We start from the raw sequence: 23,032 nt of genomic DNA on the forward strand, positions 1-23,032 counted from the left end.
TGAACACCATTCTTGGCCGTAGTTTTACATATAGTTGATGTGTGCACAGAGATATTGGACTGTGTTAGTGATTTCTGTAAGTCTAGTACCAGACAATCTATGGCTCTTTTTTACCTCTCTGAGTATTCTGCGCTGAACTCTTGGCGTCACCTTTGGTGGACAGCCACTCCTTGGGAGAGAAGCAACAGTGCCAAACCATTCTCTCCATTTGTAGACAGCTTCTCTGACTGTCGATTGATGAACATTCAGACTTTTACAGATGGTTTTGAACCCTATCCCAGCTTTATACAAATCAACAATCCTTGATCGCAGGTGTTCAGACAGCTTTTTTGACCGAGCCATGATGCACATCAGACAATGCTTCCCCTCGAGACAATTCTTACCAGGTGTATGTTTTATAGTGGGCAGGGCAGCTTTATTGGGCACACAGCTGATTTAAATTGTTTGGTAAAAATTGGTTTCAATTGCTCTTTAAGTCTCCTTAGGCATAGGGTTCACTTATTTCCCCCACATTTGTCATTGTTTGCATGCTATCCTCATTAAAATATGAAAACCTGTAAATATTTGGGTGGTTTTAGTTAAAGCAGACTGTATTTTCATCTGTGTGATTTTGACAAAAATCAGATTACATTTGATGGTGATTTTATGCAGAAATTAGTGCTGCCAAACGATTAAAATTTTTAATTGAGTTAATTACAGCTAAAAATTAATTAATCGTAATTAATCGCAATTAATTGCAATTCAAACCATCTATAAAATATGCCATATTTGTCTGTAAATTATTGTCGGAATGGAAAGATAAGACACGAGATAGATATATACATTCAACATACGGTACATAGGGACTCTATTTGTTTATTATAACAATAAATCAACAAGATGGCATTAACATTATTAACATTTTGTTAAAGCGATCCATGGATAGAAAGACTTGTAGCTCTTAAAAGATAAATGTTAGTACAAGTTATATAAATTTTATATTAAAACCCCTTTTAATGTTTTCCTTTTAATAAAATTTGTAAAAATTTCAGTCAAAAAAGAAACTAGTAGCCCACCATTGTTGATGTCAATAATTACACAATACTCATGGGTGCTGAAGCCTATAAAATCAGTCGCACCCAAACGCCAGCAGAGGGCGGCAAAACTCCATAAAACACAATTAACATGTGGGCATTTCACTGTACTGTCATTTAAATCTGTCTGAGCAGGGCATGTGCGTTAATTGCGTCAAATATTTTAACGTGATTAATTTAAAAAATTAATTACCGCCCGTTAACGCGATAATTTTGACAGCCCTAGCAGAAATGTAAGAAATTCCAAAAGGTTGATACTTTTTCATACATAGGTGTGTTTAAAAATTATATATATTTTTTGCATTTAAAAAAAATTCCACTAATCACAAGTTTACTATTGATCGCATGCAATTAATTGAAAGCATGATTATTATTACAATATTTCAATACGGTAGGTCATAATATAAAGTGGGCCGGTCTGTGGCATGAAACTCCCGGGCTGAAGATGAGTCCCACGGCTGTTTTTGGATGGGAAAAACTAAATAAAGATCTTCAGCATCCCTTGCTATAAGTGACTTCCCGCATCCTATGTGTCGTACCTAAGCGCTCTTTGGCCATTTGCGCATCTAATTAAAAGCGCTCTCCTCATCCGCGTGGCCACGTGCAGAATGATTGCGCGCGCACGGTGGGGAAGATATGTCGCGCGCCTCCGTGTGTGAACTGGAGATGACGTCAGAGAAGCGCAAGGTGCAAAAGCAGAAGCGGCGCTGTCTGTCATCCTCGGCGTCTTCTGTTTTGCGGCGATAACAGTCGTCTTTGCGTCTCCCCGTTTTGCGGCAGCAACAAGGACACGGCGTGACTTTTGTATTTTTTTTCACCACTCAATGCAGAATGACGGAGCCGGTTGAAGGAACCTTGAGCTGCTAGAGGCGGACTATATGATGCCCGTTTGCCGCAGGCACCGCCATGGTGAAATCGGACACCGACTTGCGGCGGATGGGGTGACCGAGCCAGCTGCTCCACCCGGGAGGAGGTCCCTGGCTTCGGACGCTGCCGCCGCCTGTGCCCGCTTCTAGAGGGGGGAGGAGGCGAGGAAGATGCGGACGGAGGAGGAGAGGGCCTCTGCACAAGAGCCCATTTTGGAGGAAGGGTCAGGACGAGAGCAGGTAAGGACGATGACAAGTTGCGCACTTTTTTTCTTTTTAGCGGACGTTGTGTTATGATGGAAAAGACCCCAATTACCACTGAGTCAAGGACACAAGTGCACTTAAACAGGCATGCCGATGTGCACGATGCGTTGTTGTTGTTATTGTGGTGCTGAATGTCCTTCAGTCAGCCAACGCCAAATAAAATTCTAATTATTTACAATTTAAACAGCAGACCTACAGTGTTAATTAAGCGTTGTACTTGCAGACAGTCAAATATATGAACGTGATGACAGGGTGGACATTTTTGGCCAATGTTAGCGTTTAAAATACACACCATACAATTAGCAATCGTGTTGCAATGATCCAGTTTTTTTGGCCATGCCGATACTATACCGATGCCACAAATCAATGCGTACTAAATTAATGCGTACTCACCTAACTGTAATGAACTGTAATTTTTGGACTATAAGCCGCTACTTTTTTCCCTCATTTTGAATGCGGCTTGCAGTGCGGCTTATTTCTTATATTTATTTGGGATAATAGATAACACTTTTTTTGACAGTGGTGTGATAAGACTGTCATAAGACATTCATAATTATGACATGGCACTATCATAGGCATTAATGAATGCTTATGACTGACGTCATTAAGTATCATCCGACAAATTATGTCACCAACACCATTTATATCCAGCTCGGAGCGTTTACATCCATTCAAAAGTGAGATAATTTGCCGGATGACACAAAATGACATCTGTCATAAGCCTTCATTAATGCTCATGGCAGTGTCATGTCATAATTTTAATGGTCATATCACATTTTTTTGGCACTACTGTCAAATAAAGTGTTCCCAAATACCTTAGCTAGCAATTAATGAAACAACTGGAACGGTAACTGAATAAATAATTAGCACAGAACATGAATTTTGATTGTTATTTACATCTGTAGCGCTGCAATGCATGCTTGGAGGCATGTTGGACAACAACAGTGTTGACAGCAGGTGGCAGCAGAAGTTGACTGTCTCCCCCAAGGGAGCAGTGATGGCTAAATGAAGTTTCTTGAAGCAATGAAGCTTTGCATCTCATTGGTTCAAAGCTTCATGGTGCTTCATTTGGTCTTAAACAATCTTATGATGCCGCTGTCAAGTAAAGTTTGACCGGTTAATATCTTTTGGTGTAAATATCCCATAATACAATGAGCACAGTTGCGGCTTATAGTTCAGTGCGGCTTATCTATGAACAAATACCATTTTCGTGTCAAATTTGGTGGGTGGCGGCTTATAATTGGGTGCGCCTTATAGTCTGAAAATTACGGTAATTGCTATAAAGCCTTGTAACTCATTGTTACATAGCATAAGTGTTAATATTTTGCAACTGTCTATTATTTCAGCATCAGTTAAATGTTACTTTAAAGGCTCGTTATCCCATGACAGGGCGGACAACTATTTCATCTGCACTTAATGTTCCATATAGTGAAACTAAGCGAACAATAAAGCTTGTTGAAGGGGCGAACAATGACAGGGTGGACATGTTTTGCTAATGTTAGCAGACCGACAGTGTTCTGTGTTAAGCAACTTGCTTTTTCATTAACCGCAAGCAGACAGTCAAATATACAAACGTGATGACAGGGTGGACATTTTTGGCCAATGTTAGCATTTAAAAATCACACTATTCAATAAGCAATATTGTTGTAATGATCTCATTTTTTGACGATGCTGATACTATACCGATACCACGTTAAACTAACTCATTTTTACAAAGCACAAGTCTTACTATTTTGCAGCTGTCAGTTATTTCAGCATTAGTTAAATGTTACTTTGAAGGCCAGTTATCCTATAATGACAGGGTGGACAACAATTTCATCTGCACTTAATTTCCCAAAAAGTGAAACAATCAGCGAACAGTAAAGCTTGTTGATAGGGCGAACAATGACAGGGTGGACATGTTTTGCTAATGTTAGCAGACTTACAACATTATTTGTTAAGCATTGTACTTGCAAGCAGACAGTCAAATATACTAACGTGATGACAGGGTGGACATTTTTGGCCAATGTTAACGTTTAAAAAGTACACCATTCAATTAGCAATAGTGTTGCAACGATACAATTTTTTGGCCATGTCGATACTATACCGATACCACGTTAAAAAATAAAATCATTATTTTAGTTCCGGTACTCAATTATTGCATACTCACTTAACTGTAAAGTAATTGCTATCAAGGCTAGTAACTCATTGTTACAAAGCATACGTCTTAATATTTTGCAACTGTCTATTATTTCAGCATCATTTAAATGTTACTTTAACGGCCAGTTATCCCATAATGACAGGGTGGACAACTATTTAATCTGCACCTAATGTTCCATATAGTGAAACTATGAGCGAACAGTAAAGCTTGTTGGTAAACCGAACAATGACAGGGTGGAAATGTTTTGCTAATGTTAGCATTTAATGAGCACTTTCAGTTCGCAAGTTGGCTACATTTTGGATCATCTAATATGACAGAGTGGAAAATAAAAGTTGACATTTCTTAAAGGGGAATATATAAGCATGCTTACAGAGTGGACATCTTTTCTTTATTTTTTTAGTTTCAGTCCTTTATAGCACTCCTTGCTTGAGTGATGCATCGGATCAAGTGTGCCATCATTACCCTCATTTCCCATTACTGCGGCCTTCCTGTTTTGGGCTGGCGCAGCGTGGACGATATGGCCTCATCCTCCCACCTCGCACTCAAGCACTTATCTCATTTACCTTTCGTCAATAGTCAGCTGCCAAAGTGCAGTGGAGTCATTCATTCCTTTTATTAGAGTTTTGGTCATAAGCGGGGGAGGACTAGGGGGGTGCAGTAGTCCAGGAGTCATTGAAAGACCGGCCCACTTCATGGAGGGTGTTGGAATCCATCCAGCCAGAAACACAGAGGAGTCCACTCCTGATATTCACTAACCTTGGTCAGAACTTATTCAGAAATGTGGATTTACAGTTCCACAAGAATGAGAACTGTAACCTGATTAAAGTATGCATAGAGGATTTTTAATTCAAATGTTCTGAAATTTCCTAAAGTAAAAACGCATAGTTTTGAATATGTGAGTAATCAGAGACGACTAAACGGTTTGCATTATTCTAACACACTCAATACAATCAATTGTATTGTTTCTCGTATTTACTGTTTGACTGTTTGTATTACTCTAACACACCCAATATAAAATAAATACACTAATACCATAGTTTAAGGAAAACAAGCAGAATATAGGCCGTAAGAGATAAACAACACCTTCTTATCACGGAAGCCCAAACTGTGCATCATGCAATTAACCAAGCAGGATTGACACTGACAAGCCCACGTCTGCACCACCAAGTCTCGCAATCAATTCTCCCGAACAGTCCAGAACAAATGGCGGGACGCTCTGTCCCAACACAAGGAACACAGGAGAACGGCCAATATCAATCTGATAAGACAAGACTCTAAGAGCCCTTTTGATGCTGCTGTAGCAAAATCCAACACTCTAGTTGCCAGGACAACAGTAACTCCCGAATCCTCCTGTCCAATCCACAAACAGACAATAATCCCAAACACATCCTTCTTCCTACCTGGCTTGAGAGTGTTTTTAAGAACAACGCGAGCACACTAGGGTCTGCTCATTTGACCATGGGTCCACAGGGTAAATCCGTTATCCCCGTATGTCAGTCCACCCTTGGTCACGACTGCACGTATCTCTGTGCCCCGAAAAACAAATACGGTGTAGAGTTTTTCCCCTGCTTTTCTGCTCAGAATGTGTTTCAGGCCTACTTTGGCGGCCCATTTTTTAGATCCTCACTTCATTGGCCGCCTACATGCTGGGGTTTGCTAATTATAGCTTCTCCAGTCACATCAGCAGCGCAATTGAGGTGAAGGCCACGCGTAACCGAGAGGTTGTCGGTTCCACTGTCGAGACAACGGAAATTAATTTGCGGAACATGTTCATTGAGGACGGAAAAATTGTGGCAAACTAGCCGACATCGTTACACGAGGAAGACTTCATACAAATTCCATGAAGATTCCTCACACTGCCTGGTGACTCTCCCACTCCGATCCACTTAGAGACAGTCTCCGAGGGAGGCAGGATGTAGCAGCGGAGACGTGGGGGGTGAGGAGGATGGAGAGTGAACTCTTAGACAGAAGGAAGGAGGGAGAGAAAATTCGAAGATGGAGAATGATTACATAACCAAAGGTAGGAGGACAGGAGAGGAGTCGTTCCGACGGGATTAGACGCTAGGATTTTTTTCGGCAAAGAGACGACAGAATGTGTGCCTTTCGTAAACTGTCTCGAAGAAATCCTGCCTGGCTAAATTATTAACTTGCATCGTGATGATCGAAATATGATGTCCTCTCAGTGCAATTGAGGCCACGTGCACTTAGACAAGCATTTACTGTGTCTGTGTGTAATTTTCAGCACTAATGCTGTGATACATTCGTGGCGGTAATGCATCTGTTTTGGTCACAGCCGCAAGCTTGCACACTATGAAATGTGACACCCTTTACCAAGCGGGAAGGTCGTTACAAACTCTTTTTTGTTTTTTATACAAGGCACTTATTGAGCCCATTGCTATTGACGGCGATCTAATGACAATCACGAAAATATTTCGTTTTTCACGATGAGTATGAGATGATAACAAGGAATGGTGGATAGTATCCGAAGAATCCGCTCGGCAGTTTAGTGATAGAACAGGTGAACGGGCAGGCAGGTGTTCTGGAAGGCAAGCAGGCAAAAACAAAAACGGGCTCAGTATCAGCATTACAAGATTCTTGGTTAGCTGAAAGCTGGAGTCACAAACTCGTGCAGTTGAGTTGTCGATCTGGTGATTATATGAGGCCAGTAAGTACGGTGCTGACGATGATCACTGGCACTTGGTTCCAGGCTCACCCATCTGTAATTGTCGGACTATAAGGCGCACTTGACTAGAAGCCACCACCCACCAAATTTGACAAAAACAGCATTTGTTCATAGATAAGCCGCACTGGACTAGAAGCAGCCGCTGTCGTCACTGTATAATGGGATATTTACTACATCCCGATCGATCGGGTCCGATCACGTCATTTTCAAAGTATCGGAATCGGCAAAAAAATATCGGACATGCCTTTTTTTAATATATATTTTTTAAATTTAAATCGTTTTCTAATTGTATTTAACGTTACAGACAAAATGTCTTACATTCATCCAGAGTCTTTAGTTTTGGCTTAAAGTAGGGCTATCAAATTTATCGCGTAAACAGCGTAATTAATTTTTAAAAAATAAATCACGTTAGAATATTTCATGCAATTAACGCATGCGCTGCACGACCCACTCGCGCATTGTCGCGTTCAATCTATAATGGCGCCGCTTTACCTATGTTTAGAGCTAACAGGCTGCGTAAAATGAGTAGAGAGAATTTTGGCAGTCTTTGGAGCCTCTTTTTAATTGGCTGAAGCCTTAAAATCCCTCTTTCAACAATTAGAAATATCAGGGGAAGCAATGTGGGGAAGAACGGTAGTGGTTGATCTTTTCCTTAACACCCTATGTTACTTCCCAACGCAGAGAAGATATATCAATTGGTGCCACTACGCACAGTCATGGTTGCACTTCCCATCATGCATTTGGGCAGAACAGTTAAATGGCTACAGTATCATTTACTGAAAGCTCAACAAATACACTAGATGTTGATATTTAGTCACAATATACAAAGTCACATTTACGCTTTAAGAATTACAAGTCTTTCTATCCGTGGATCCCTCTCACAGAAAGAATGTTAATAATGTAAATGCCATCTTGAGAATTTATTGTCATAATAAACAAATACAGTAATGCACTGCCAAAATGTATATGATCGGGAAAAATTATCGGGAATGATTGGAATTGAATCGGGAGCAAAAAAAAAGCAATCGGATCGGGAAATATCGGGATCGGCAGATACTCAAACTAAAACAATCGGGATCGGATCGGGAGCAAAAAAACATGATCGGAACAACCCTAATATTTACACCATAAGATATTAACCGGTAACACTTTATTTGACAGTGGCGTCATAAGACAAACATGAAGCTTCGACCCAATTGGCTGCAAAGCTTTATTGCTTCAAGAAGCTTCATTTGGCCATCACTGCTCCCTTGGGGGAGACAGTCAAATTCTGCTGCCAACTGCTGTCAACATTATTATCGTCCAACATGCCTCCTAGCATGCATTGCAGTGTTACAATGTAAATAACAATCAAAATTCATGTTCTTTGCTAATTATGTCTTCAGTTACTGTTCTAGTTCTTTCATTAATTGTAAACGTAGTGTTTTGGTAATACATTTGACAGTGGCACCGTAAGACCATCATAATTATGACATGACACTGCCATGAGCATTAACGAATGCTCATGGCAGATGTCATTTTGTGTCCTCCGGCAAATTATCTCACTTTTCAATGGATGTAAAAGATCCGAGCTGGACATAAAGGAGTTAGTGACATAATTTGCCGGACAAGACTTAATGGCATCTGTCGTAAGCATTCGTTAATGCTCATTATAGTGTCATGTCATGATTATGATGGACTTATGGCAGTCTTATGTCAAATAAAGTGTTGCCTATTAACACAAATAAATCAACAAATAAGCCACACTGGACTATAAACCGCAGGATCAAAATGAAGGAAAAAATTAATCCGAAATCAGGGTCTTCAGGGTGCGCGGTGTTGTGACGTCACATGTTGACAGTTAAATTTCAGATTTTTAGCGCGTCCGGTTTGCACGGTCCGCCCCGGAACATTGTGTAACCTTTCATTTGGACTGTTGGATTGATGATCCCGGCTGCATCAGGCGGATTTTTGTTCAGCGGGTGTGATTGCTATGTTAGACCTGCGAGCTGACAACTGATCTGTCCTAGCCCTAATTAGCCTAGACCAGTGGTTCTTAACCTTGCTAAGGGCACTGAACCCCGCATGTTTCACATGTGCATACGCTGAACCCTTCGAAATTAAATAATAAAGCAAACTTTTTCAAATACAAAATCGATATAGCTAAGCTGTAGCAAGCTAATGTCTGAGTGAATTCCCATTCAAATCACTTGAAATTTCAAATATACTACAAATAATTGGAGAGACAGAGAGAACCAAAAGTGGTAGTTGCCATGTGGCAAAAATGTTTTGCCATGTGGCATTTTTTTTTTTTGCTATGTGGCAAAATGTTTTTGCCGTGTGCTATTTTTTTTTGCCACATGGCAAAAAAAATTGCCAAGTGGCATTTTTTTGCCATGTGGCAAAATGTTTTTTGCCATGTGGGAAAATGTTTGTTTTTGCCATGTGGCAAAAAAAAAAAAAAAAAAAAAAAACCCACATGGCAAAAAAAAAAAATGCCACATGGCAAAAAAATTTTGCCACATGGCAAAAACCACTTTTGGTTTTCGGCCCTGCTGAATAATTGTGCCTTTTGCTCTTAAATTTCACATTGAAATATTTTTTTTGTTTTCATTTCTACATTCTCATTTTTGTGTTGCATCCTTGATTCACATACTATTTTTATTGTGTAAAATATGACTAAAATGTTTTTAATTTTGGTAATGCTAGCTCGCACCAACTACGTGTCAAACGTCCACTGAGCAAACCAGTTTCTCCTCTTATTAGATAGAGGGCTATTTTTTTTTTTTTTTAATTAAAAAAAAAAAAAAAAAAAAAAGAGGGGGCTACAGTAGTTGCTGAAAGAAATTAAATTACAGTAAGCTTGTAAATTGGAGGCAAACAAGTCCGAAACTTAGTCTAGAACGACACTTTGCCTTTGGTCAGTGTACGAAAATAGGACCCTGTGTGTCTTAACCTTTACCGAACCCCTTAGACCTGCTCACGGAACGCTTGGGGTTTGGTTGAACCCAGGTTAAGAACTGGCCTACAGTAAAATAATTACAAAAGTGTCGTGATTATAAAGCATGTAGTGATTTTAATGCAAACAGGTCATTGATACAATCAATTATAACATGAGTGAACCATTAGAGAACTGTAACCTGTACACAAAGTACACATGCATGACTTTCATGCAAATTCTTTTTTTTTTTTTTTTAATTTTGGTACAATAAAAATGCAGTTTTGAGTTTGTGAGTAGTCAGAGAGGTTTGAATAGGGGTCCAGTGTAGTGACCACTGTCCCTGAAAAAGTTAAAGATCTTCTTATATGAGTATGAGCCAACATAGCAACACACGGCCGCCGCTTGATTGATTGGACAAATGAGTATATCAAACCATAGAGCGCGCCGTCTCACCCTCTTCTTAGCAACGTCCGGTCCAGCAGTCTGTGGCGACGTCCCTGTGCCGGGAGTGCCACTGGAAGTGCCTCCTTCTGACCCTCCTCATGTACGGCTGCTTCGCCACGCTCATCTGGTGCGCCATGTGCCGCGTGCCAGTGCTCAGCTCCTCGCCAGTGCGCGTGGTGGCCGCCGACGGCAACTCTACCTCGGCCGCCTACTACAGCGATGTCCAACGCTTGGAGAGCCCGTGCTCCAGCGGCTACCTCTACATCCCGCTGGCCTTCCTGGCGATGCTTTATGTGGTCTACCTGGTGGAGTGTTGGCACTGCTTCTCCAAGACGGCGGTGTTGGCTCACGCTGAATTCCAGGTATGTCCAACTTTTTGGGAGGGGACGTTGGAGGAGTTTCGATGTCGTTTTTGTCGCCTGGCAGGATGTGTACGAACGTGTGCAGCGGCTCCAGCAGGCCACACCCTGCATTTGGTGGAAGGCCATCAGCTACCACTACGTCAGGAGGACTAGGCAGGTGACAAGATATCGCAACGGAGACGCGTACACGACCACGCAGGTGAGTAACAGTTTTAGTTCAGGGCTGCAGCTATCGATTATTTAAGTAGTAGTAGTAGTACTCAATTAATCTATGAACTAGTTAGTTCGAATACCGTAACTTCTTTGGTTAGCTGAAAGCTGGCGTCACAAACTCGTGGAGTTGAGTTGACGATCTGGCGATATGAGGCCAGTAAGTAAGGTGCTGACGATGATCACCGGCACCTAGTTGCAGGCTCACCCATCTGTCCAATCGGACAATCAAGGCAGTGATACACATACCATAATTGTCGGACTATAAGGCGCACCTGACTATAAGCTGCCACCCACCAAATTTCGCACGAAAACGGCATTTGTTCGTGGATAAGCCGCACTAGCATATAAGCCGCAACTGTCCTCATTGTATGATGGGATATTTACACCAAAAGATATTAACCAGGAACACTTTATTTGACAGCAGCACCATAACACCAAATGAACCACCACGAAGCTATGAACCAATTGGCTGCAAAGCTTCATTGCTTCAAGAAGCTTCATTTGGCCATCATTGCTCCCTTGGAGGGGAGTGTCATCCTCTGCTGCTACCTGCTGACAACACTGTTGTCATCCAACATGCCTCCTAGCATTCATTGCAGCGCTACAGATGTAAATAACAATCAAAATTCATGTTCTGTGCTAAATATTTCTACAGTTACTCAACTAGTTGTTTCATCAGTTGCTAGCTCTGGTATTAGGTAACACTTTATTTGACAGTGGCGCCATAAAACTGTCATAAGAACATTATAATTATGACATAACACTGTCATGAGCATTAATGAGTGCTTATGACAGATGTCATTTTGTGTCATCCGGCAAATTATCTCACTATTTAATAGATCTAAAAGTTTCAAGCTGGATATAAATGGAGTTAGTGACGTAAGTTACCAGATTATACTTAATGACATTTGTCATTAGCATTCATCAATGCTCATGATAGTGTCATGTCACAAATATGATGGTATTATGGCAGTCTTAAGACGCCGCTGTATTATAAAGTGTTACCTATTAACCCAAATAAATCAACAAATAAGCCGCACAGGACTATTAGCTGAAAGATTCAAAATTAGTGAAAAAGATAGGGGCTTACAGTCCGAAAATTACAGTAATCGAGTAATCAGATTAGGAACATAAAGAATTAAAATACCTGAGTTTAGCGTCAAACTGTATAAAAAAAATTAATAAATGAGGATCTAAGTACAACAAAAGAACTATTGGCTAACTTACATAGCAAAACCCTTTTTTTACAATTCTCTTAACAAATGGTTCAAGCACATTTTCCCACAAAAAATGGCTAAACATACTTACTTTTTTCCGTCACCGTTTTAAAAAATCGGTCAACGACGGAAAATATTCGGTTAACGCGACCCCTGAATTGAATACTCGAAGCAGCAGAATTTGATTCGAAGCTTTTTTCTAATTGAATTACTTGAGTTAATCGATTAATCGTTGCAGCACTAATCGATTAGTTGTTGCAACTTTACTTGCAAAAGAATATCGAATATACATAGACACCCAGACATACCGTAAGGCTTTCGTGTAGAGCAGCTATTGATTATGTTAGTAGTCGAATAATCGATGAACTAGTTAGTTCGAATAATCAAGTAATCGGATAAGGAACATAAAAAATTTGAAATACCTGAGCTTACCATCAAACGGTATAAAAAAAATAAACAAATTAGGATCTAAGTACATCAAAAAAAAACAAAAAACAATTGGCTAACTTACATAGCAAAAGTCCGCTAGCTTAAATGCTGTAAAATGCTAATGTTTTTTTTTTCAAGCACATATTCCCACAAAAAACGGCTAAACATACCTATAAACTAAATTACAAATACATTAAAAAACATATTAGCTCAGACAAAAACGTGCCTTATGTTGGTCTTACCAGGGAGCAGCTGAATTCAGCCATGTTAAATGATTTCTGTCATATTCTTTTGGTTAAATCTGTTACCGAGTGAAAATTGGAGACCTTTATTTTTTTGACGGCATGCAGGTCTACCACGAGCGGGTCAACACTCACGCGTCCAGCTCAGAATTTGACTACGCCCGCTACGGTGTCAAAGATGTGTCCAAGGAGCTGCTGGACCTCCAGTTGCATTCGGCAGTCCGTCTCCGCTTCACCAAGTGCTTCAGGTTAGCACGCGATGTTCACGTTGTATTCCTTCTGAAAGTTGAGCGCTTCTCTCATCCTCAGCTTCTCCAGCGCACGTGCTGAGGCTGCGTATCTCACCCAGGTAAGTGAGAAGGAAGGCAATGGGGAGTCCTTTCACACGTTCTCACCTCAATTCTACTTCCTGTCGCAAGCGAGCGCGATTCTTCGGCGAGAACGAGGGCCTGGATGACTACATGGAAGCCAGGGAGGGCATGCACCTGAAGAACGTGGATTTCCGCGAACACATCCTGGCCTTCCCGGACCCCGCTCACCAGCCGTGGTTCTCTAGGTACAGAGTGTTCTGGCTGGCTTCCGCTTTCCTGCTGTCGTGGCCGCTGCGGGTGGTGTCCGAGTACCGCACGGCCTACGTGCACTACCATGTGGAGAAGCTGTTTGGGGAGGACGAGGATCTCGGCGGAGGGGGTGGCGGCGGACCGGGAGGGGGCGGCAGAGGCGAAGGAGAGATTGAAAACGGCGGGGTGGGGATCGCTATGAACGGGTCCAGCTATAGATCCATCTCACGGGTCAACACGGTGGACATGACGGAACTGGAGTGGCACATTCGCTGTAACCAACAGTTGGTTCCCAGCTACTCTGAGGCCATTCTCATGGACTTGGACACTAGCGGAGGGACAAACCCCGCCGCTTACACGCCCGTGTCCGGGCCCCCGGGGACGGTCCCCAACCTGGAGGGGAACCGCCCACCCTTGGCGCTTCCCGCCGTGTTCAACTCAACGTACCTCCTCCAGAGCTGCCCCAGATGTCGACGGACCACGTCCAGCTCCAGTCTTCCCTCCCGACTGAGGGCGCCCATGGGAACCACGGCCCTGCTCAACGCCACGGTTGCGGGCTTGAGGGCGGCCGGGAACAGCGGAGGGGCGATCGGCGGCCGGCTAGTGCTCAGTCGTAGCGGCTTCTCCTTAGGGAGGCTGGGCGGCGGGCGACGGAACAGCCTGCTGCATTCCCGCAGCGTGGGGGGAGGCCTGGCGGGAAGTCGGGAGGATGGAGCTGGAGGAGGGAGCGCGGGCGGGTTCTTGGGTTTGGGATCCAGGCAGGAAGACGAAGAGACCCGAGGCGTGTTGGAGGGAGACGGGGATGAGGACGAGGAGGTGGAGGGTGCGAGAGGGGACAATGGAGACAGAGAGGGGGACGAGGAGACGGAGCCGGGCGGTAGCGCGGGCACGGGTGAGAGGGATCGTCCGCCTTCTTATCAGGATGCCTTCTTCTTCCCCGTGCTTATCATCCACGGAGACGAGAGCTGCCATGCCGGCGACCGTCTCTGAACCTCCAAAACACTCGGCTGTGTTTGGATTCATTCTCGTAATCACTATACAGCGGCGCCTTGACTTACGGGTTTACTTCATTTCGTGACCATTACCCATTTGATATGAAGGCAAACTCCATCTTTTCGGAATAAGAAAAATAGCACTCCAGACTATTGCACGTAAACACAAGGAAGACGAGCACAACTATAATAGTTGATTTTGCACGTCTGGGATTGAAGTTTTGCGTAGAATTGAGCAGTCTATAACACCCTAACAATGACGCTACTCTTGTTAGCCTGTGTGTGGTTTGTGAGATTGTGCGTTAGCATTAAGCTAGTAGACTTTAATCAACGTTTGGTTCAACACACAAATCAGGGGCGTGACTCGACCTAATACCATACTGGGGCATAGGTTATGACCTAAAAGTGGTTTATATTGCCTAGGTGGGTTACCTAGCTTACCGCTCTCATTCCTTCTTGCTGAGAGCAAATAACATTCTAATATCCATTTGCAAGAGTAATGGTGTCTTGTTACAGATTACAGGGACTGCAGTAACAAATGAAATGCTTGTAAAACAGCTGGAAATTAAGATAAGCACACATACAAAATTGTTAGAGGTTATATCCCAAAGATAGGCAAATCATTCATTCATTCAGATTGATTCTATTCATTTTGGTCATATAAGCAAATAGCAATAAATAGCATCAATATTTATACAGTTCAAATAACACATATCAAATTAACATATTCGTATTCATAGCCAGTTTGCTAAAAGACGGCAACTAATCTGCTACTATAGACTTCAATATCAGTTGACCAGAAATGGGGCACGGGGGCGGTCCGTAGGGGGCATATTTTCAAAACTTAAAATTCAAATATTTTCAAAGCCAAAGCCGCTAGCGACCTAAAACCAAAACAGGCACCTCCCTTAGGCATATATGAGTCTCCATGAGCAGCGGTATAAAAAAATTCAAAGTCGTCCCCTAATGAAATCCAGATTAATAATTTTATAACAAAACATAAAATGGCTATGAAACTCTCAGTTATGCTAACAAACGCCACCAAATGCAGAGATAATCACCTATATTTTCAGGATCAATAGCAACATTTAACATATATAAGTTTATACCCGAAATAGCGACTTAATTTTTTTTTATTTAGTGCAATTTTGACATGTTTTCAACAGCTAATAAATCATAATTTCCACATCACACACTTAATACTTGAGGAAAGCATGCAGAATCATCTTAATTTGATTCAACAAAGCAAATTTTGCATTTTTCTGTATACAATCACAATTTATTTTGGTTGATTTGCCTCAGCACGTCTTACCGGCTATCTGGCCTTAGTCGTTTTTAGATTGAAATGTGATATCACATAAAACACGTAGAAGCCGAATTTTTTTTTGTATGGACGCAGAAATGTCTTATCTTACTATTTTTTTGGGGCCAAAAATGGGTAGTTGGCCGATACTTACCTGATTATTTGAATATAAAGTTACACTATTGTGTATGGATACAAAATCTAACATGGCGACCGTCACAAAATGAACTTTATAAATTGAAAATTCTTCCAAATCAATGCGTAAATCCCAGAATTTCTATGGATAACACTGTATCAAGAGATACCCATTTTGATTGTTCAAAGTAATATTTGGAGCACACAAACATGGCCAAATATGGGCATGGCACAATATCCTATGATACAGTCTTCAATATGAACGTAAAACAGTCTAGATTCTTGGTAGAAAGCAAAAAAATTATCAGTTATCATTCATTTTATGTAAATATTTCAAGCTAAAATTACGCTAATGTGTATTGATACAGAATCCAACATGGCAGCTGTGACAAAACAAAGAGCTTTTTAAGTTGGAAATTCTTGTAAATAAATGAGTACATCCCAGAATTTCTATTGGTACGAATACAAAACAGTCTAGATTCTTGGTTAACAGCAAAAAAATGGGCAGTTATTGTTCATTTTACGTAAATATTTCAAGCTAAAGTTTCGCTATTGTGTATAGATACAAAATACAACATGGCGGCAGTCACAAACCAAAGAGCTTTTTAAGTTGAAAATTCTCGTAAATTAATGTGTACATCCTGGAATTTCTATATATGTAATGAATGTAAAACAGTCGAGATTCTTGGTTAAAAGCAAAAAAACTGGGTCGTTATCATTCATTTTACGTCAATATTTCAAGCTAAAGGTACGCTATTGTGTATACATATATAGAACATAGCGGCCAGCACAAAACAAAGAGCTTTTTAAGTTGAAAGTTCTTGTTAATAAATGCGTAAATCCCAGTATTTTTATAGATATGAACGTAAAACAGTCTAGATTCTTGGTTAAAAGCAAAAAAACGGGCAGTTATCGTTCATTTTATGTAAATATTTCAAGCTAAAGTTGCGCAAATTTGTTTCCATTCATTTTTTGCCACAACATTTCAAAGTGTATGCTTGGTGCTATAATTATATACATAATTATAATAATTCCCTAGAATCCTTAAGCAAACCGCTCTTGAGAAACTCCTGCCTGCTTGTATGCACTGAAAACCTTTGTCCTGTTTCTACCTAAATCCAGCGTTAGAAGGCGGCGTGTGTTTGAGTTTATCGCGGTGAAAGCTGCCATGAAGCTCTGCCAGCCCGGCCCCCCGCAATATCTGTAGTAGCTGTCTCATCAACTGATGGTCAAGTCTATGAAGAATTGTTCCAAACCGCTGCAGAAAAATTTGGAAAACCTCAGGTCGCTCTTAAGTCAAGGTACCTCTGTGTAGGGACTTTACCATCCATTAAAAATCTCTGGATGGCGGGCACTGTTGAGAGTTGTGAAAATCCACTAACTCAATAGTGAATCCCAGCACAGCCAGAGAGAGGGAATCCGAAAGTTTAAGTTCTATCTATGCAAGAGCAGGAGTAGGAGGGGAACCACAAAGAGCATCCGCCATGCCACGACACTCGTAGTCCAGTTCTTCCACACCGGGCCTTTCTGTACCGACGAAACACAAAAGCGTCTTCCGTCTGTAAAACAGCGCCGACATTTCGTACAATTTGGTGCTTTTCCAAATCTAGTAAATGTCCACGTCGAGCTTTTTCCACTCAAGTGCTGACCAGGACGTCAATAAGAAGCCACGCCGCCTCCGACATCAGCACAAGTACGAACGTGACTCAAGAATAGCAAACTTGGCCTCCATTACTTTCCATTTGGCCGATGGGAGGGATCAGTTCCCTGGCCTACTTCTTCTGCTCGAATTTGGAGGAAGGCCAGCTAAGTGCGTGCACCTCACCTGCTACTGTATTTGAACACTTCCCCCTCTTCTCCATACGGATTGAAAGCACACACATTGAATAATAAATAACACGAATGAAGGCGGGCTGCACAAAGAACTCAATCGGCCACTCGGAACTATTTTTCTTATGATTAGAATGTACTGATGGAAAGCACTTATACGATATAATACTATATTCTACTTATAATCTGTGCATATGCTGTAACCACTTGGCCACTTAACTCACCCCTGCTTAGACATTTAAACATGGATATGTCCTACGTTGCCTTCATGTGCTACCACTTGACACTAAAAAGCCCAGAAAATTGAGAACGCACATGTTTGAGACGGCCGCTAGAGGGCAGAAAAGTTCCGTAATGCACTTTTAAGAGCCTTGATGTAACAGTGACTCAGACAGGGTAGAAGACACTTCCAAATCTGAATCTGATGGAGGATTTATTCAATATTCTTGATTTTATAGTCGTCAAAAATTTGGCCGGTCGAATAAAATAGAATTGCACGGTTATGAGATTACACGAATGCCTTGAGATACGAATTCAATTCATCCCATGATAATGCTAGGAACTAAATAGTAATGCACCGATAATATTTTTTTGCTCCTGATACCGATTCCATGTAAAGTAAATGTTATCATGGCTTGGTCTGACTCTGCTTTAACTCATGCCATTGACGTCAATAGACGTCCAGTCCATTTGCAAATGAACGAACTAGGGCTGCAGCTATCGATTATTTTAGTAGTCGATTAATCGATGAACTAGTTAGTTCGAATAATCGAGTAACTGGAAAAGTAACATGAAAAATTAAAATACCTGAGCTGACCCTCAAACGGTATTAAAAACAAATGAATGAGGATCTATGTACAACAAAAGAACAATTGGCTAACTTACATGGCAAAAGTCCACTAGCTTAAATGCTTAAATTCCCAATGCTCTTAGCAAATGGTTCAGACTCATATTCCCACAAAAAACGGCTAAATATACATATGAACTAAATTACAAATGATTTAAAAAAACATTAGCCCAAAGAAAAACTTAGCTTACGTTGGTCTTAACGGGGAGCAGTTGGATTCAGCCATGTGAAATGAGGCAGACCAGAGGGCAATGTATCCACCCCAATCAATAAACTAAATGTAAACACTTTCGAAATAAAACATTACAATGCCACTTTAATTAAACGAATACTCGAGGCAACAAAATTTAATTGGAATATTTTTTTCTAATCGAATACTCGAGTTAATCGATTAATCGTTGCAGCACTAGAACGAACGCTCAACTCATTTCAAGACCTAGTAGAGGCAACATTCCCATCATCGTCAATGCTTTGACAATAAAATGAAGCCATAACTATAATTGCGGACAATTGAAATCGAGTCACAGAGACTCGGACTCGAGTCGCAAAATTGACGACTCGGAACTTGACTCGGACTTGAAGAAAAAAAAAAACGCAGACTCGGACTTGACTCGCTTGAGCTGGGAGGGTCCGAGACCCGACTCGAATTGTGAGGCAGTAACTGAAGACTCGTGGGACGATGACTCAAGACTCGATAAGCTGACTGGGAAAACTTGGTTTGTAGATTAGTTCCCACCTGCCAGTGATCCGCTTGGTCGCCTGGGACGCTCTTGCTACGACCTCACGGAACAACCTGTGACTCGACAACCTTGTGACTCGGCTTGATTCGTCTTCACAACCTTGTGACCTTGCTCGACTCGTCTTTACAACCTTGTGACTCAGCTCGATTCGTCTTCACAACCTTGTGACTCGGCTCAACTCGACATTACCTCGAGACAAGTAGACTCTCCATAACCTTATAACTCAACACAACCTCATGACTCGGCTTGATTCGTCTTCACAACCTTGTGACCTTGCTCGACTCGTCTTTACAACCTTGTGACTCAGCTCGATTCGTCTTCACAACCTTGTGACTCGGCTCAACTCGACATTACCTCGAGACAAGTAGACTCTCCATAACCTTATAACTCAACACAACCTCATGACTCGGCTCGACTCGTCTTCACAACCTTGTGACTCAGCTCGACTCGTCTTTACAACCTTGTGAGTCGGCTCGTTTTGTCTTTATAACATTGTGGCTCGGCTCAACTCAACATGACCTCGAGACATGACTCAACTCTCCATAACCTTACGACTCAACTTGATTCATCTTTACAAACTTGTGACTCAGCTCGACTCGTCTTCACAACCTTGTGACTTGACTGGACTCGTCTTCACAACCTTGTGACTCAGGTCGACTCGTCTTTACAACTTTGTGACTCGACTGGTCTTTACAATCTTTCAGCACTACAATGCATTGACATTAAAATGAAGTCATAACTATCTTTAACTGCAAACAATTAGACTCGAGTCACAGGGACTTGGACTCAGTCGCAAATTTGACGACTCGACTCGGACTTGAAGAAAAAAAATGCAGACAACGGACTTGAGTTGGTTGACTTAAATCGTCCTTACAACCTATATTCGGCTTGATTCGACATGACCTTGAGACTTGACTCGACAGAACCTCGTGACTCAGCTCGACTCGTCTTTAGAACCTTGTGACTCAGCTCAACTCGACATGACTTCGAGACGACTTGACTTTCCATAACCTTATGACTCAACTCGACTAGACACAACCTTGTGGCTTGACTCGTTTTTTCAACCTTGTGACTCGGCTCGACTCGTCTTTACAACCTTGTGACCCAGCTCAACTCGACATGAACTCGAGACGACTTGACTTTCCATAACCTTATGACTCAACTCGACTAGACACAACCTTGTGGCTCGACTCGTTTTTTTCAACCTTGTGACTCGGCTTGACTGGTCTTTACAACGTTGTGACTCAACTGGACTCGTCTTCACAACCTTGTGACTCGGCTCGTCTTTACAACGTTGTGACTCAACTGGACTCGACTTCACAACCTTGTGATTCGGCTCGGCTCGTCTTTACAACGTTGTGACTCAACTGGACTCGTCTTCACAACCTTGTGACTCGGGCCGGCTCGTCTTTACAACCTTGTGACTCGGCTGGATTTGTCTTTACAACCTTGTGACTCAGCTCAACTCGACATGACCTCGAGACGACTTGACTTTCCATAACCTTATGACTCAACTCGACTAAACACAACCTTGTGGCTCGACTCGTTTTTTTTCAACCTTGTGACTCGGCTTGACTCGTATTTACAACGTTCTGACTCAACTGGACTCGTCTTCACAACCTTGTGACGCGGCTTGACTCGTCTTTACAACGTTGTGACTCAACTGGACTCGTCTTCACAACCTTGTGACTCGGCTCGAGTTGAAATGACCTCGAGACTTGACTCAACTTGGCTCGACACAACCTCGTGACTTGGCTTGACTCGCAACCTTGCGACTCAGCTTGACTTGTCTTTACAACCTTGTGACTCCGCTCGACTCAACCCGAGCTCGAGATGACTCGTCTTGACTCTCCATAACCTTATGACTCGACACAAACTCGTGACTCAACTCGACTTGCCCACAACAGATAAGACTCAGGACTTATTTGTGACTCGGATCATAGTGACTCGTAATTTTTCATTCTTTCCCAAAGTGATGCAACCATATAGAACTCTTATCTCAAATTTCTGCTTGCAAGTCAAGGTAGAACCAAAAAAAAAGTTAGAAGTCGGGTCATTCGTATCTCAAGGCGCCGCAAAAAGGCTGAAACAACTCAATTTTGATGTCCTGCTTCCAATACTAATCAACAATATACTAGTAATCCTGCTAGTTGATGTAAAATTCTCCTAGCACCTCAGTAATAGCACTAGTAGCACGTGGATGTCAACTAGTGCAAAGTTTTGCATACAGTGATAATCAAGCAGGTCGTTCGTCCTTGGCAGCTGATTAACAACAACAATAACGAAAAGCACTGTGATGTCACTGATGTGTAATAACTGAAAAAAGCAACTGGTTAAATCAAGCCCATAATTTTTTAGGACCAAAACTGAACGAAGTTAGCACATTTAAGGGAGTTGAATGGGTGCGAACCAACCACGGCAATATGCAAGGACGAATCTGCCTTCTCTTTGCTAAAAGAGTTTCACTGGCGTGGTCATTCGGTGGTACATGACACTGCGGATCGTGATGACAATAAACATGCAGGATGCAAATAAAGTCTGCTTCTTAAAACATTCTTTGGTGTTGATAATAAGATATCTGTTCTCGAGTATTTTAAGATTTCTATACTTTTTGGTGTACAAAAAACCCAAGCAAAAAGTATGGAATCACCAGTCTCGGACGAGTACTCACTCAGACATTTTATCATGTAGAACAAACTCAGATAAAAACCTTGAAAAAATAATGAATTAGTTCAAAAGTGCAACTTCAGCATTCAGAAACACTAAAAGAAATGAATAAAAAAACATTGTGGTGGTCAGTAAATGTTAATCTTATAGAGCAAGTGCAGGGAAATATATATGGAATCACTCCATTCTGAGGAAAGAAATATGGAATCATGAGAAACAAACACCCATGTGATTTTGGTTGGCTATGTGTGAGCATAGCCAACATTGAAATTTTAGACAGCTTTCTTGAAAATGTCATTTTCCAAGATGAAAATGCATCATGCCACAGAGCTAAAACTGTTAAAGCATTCCTTGGAGAAAGACTCATCCAGTCAATGTTGTGGCCTGCAAATAACCCAGATCTCAACCCTATTGAAAACCTATGGTGGAAATTTAAAAAATATGGTCCACAGCAAGGCTCCTACCTGCATGGATGATCTGGCAACTGCAGAGTTGGTACCAAATTGATAAAGAATACTCATCAAGTCCATGCCTCAGAGACTGCAGGTTGTCATGAAAGCCAGAGGTGGTGCTACTAAATACTAAAGATGTGTTTTGATTGTTATTTCTTTGTTGGTTTCTAATGATTCCATATTTTTTTTTCCTCAGAATGGAGTGATTCCATATATATTAGGGTTTTTCAGATCATGTTTTTTTGCTCCCGATCCGATCCCGATCGTTTTAGTTTGAGTATCTGCCGATCCCGATATTTCCCGATCCGATTGCTTTTTTTTTTTGCTCCCAATTTAATTTCAATCATTCCCGATCATTTTTCCCGATCATATACATTTTGGCAATGCATTAAGAAAAAAATGAATAAAACTCAGACGAATATATACATTCAACATACAGTATATAAGTACTGTATTTGTTTATGATGACAATAAATCCTCAAGATGGCATTTACATTGTTAACATTCTTTCTGTGAGAGGAATCCACGGATAGAAAGACTTGTAATTCTTAAAGGATAAATGTGACTTTGTATATTGCGACTAAATATTGCCATCTAGTGTATTTGTTGAGCTTCCAGTAAATGATACTGTAGCCATTTAACTGTTCTGCCGA

General features: G+C 41.5%; 1 protein-coding gene across 1 annotated transcript; it reads left to right on the plus strand.

Annotated features, from left to right (window-relative positions):
* The first annotated feature begins 601 nt into the window (after positions 1 to 601).
* LOC130929192 (transmembrane protein 151B) lies at positions 602 to 21,985 on the plus strand. The gene is made up of 6 exons (XM_057856200.1): positions 602 to 2,179; positions 10,411 to 10,752; positions 10,817 to 10,951; positions 12,962 to 13,101; positions 13,163 to 13,202; positions 13,273 to 21,985. The coding sequence occupies exons 1-6, from the start codon at positions 2,111 to 2,113 to the stop codon at positions 14,401 to 14,403; spliced, it is 1,857 nt and encodes a 618-aa protein (XP_057712183.1). The 5' UTR covers positions 602 to 2,110; the 3' UTR covers positions 14,404 to 21,985.
* Positions 21,986 to 23,032: the final 1,047 nt, after the last annotated feature.

The sequence above is a fragment of the Corythoichthys intestinalis genome, chromosome 13 (genome assembly GCF_030265065.1).
Source record: "Corythoichthys intestinalis isolate RoL2023-P3 chromosome 13, ASM3026506v1, whole genome shotgun sequence".
NCBI lineage: Eukaryota > Metazoa > Chordata > Actinopteri > Syngnathiformes > Syngnathidae > Corythoichthys > Corythoichthys intestinalis.

Bases quoted from the DNA above. Each gene is read 5' to 3' on its own strand.
- LOC130929192 (XM_057856200.1), top strand. From the start codon at position 2,111: ATGCGGACGGAGGAGGAGAGGGCCTCTGCACAAGAGCCCATTTTGGAG. The intron at 2,180-10,410 runs GTAAGGACGATG...CCCTCTTCTTAG, and splicing joins AAGGGTCAGGACGAGAGCAG to CAACGTCCGGTCCAGCAGTC. The intron at 10,952-12,961 runs GTGAGTAACAGT...GACGGCATGCAG, and splicing joins ACGCGTACACGACCACGCAG to GTCTACCACGAGCGGGTCAA.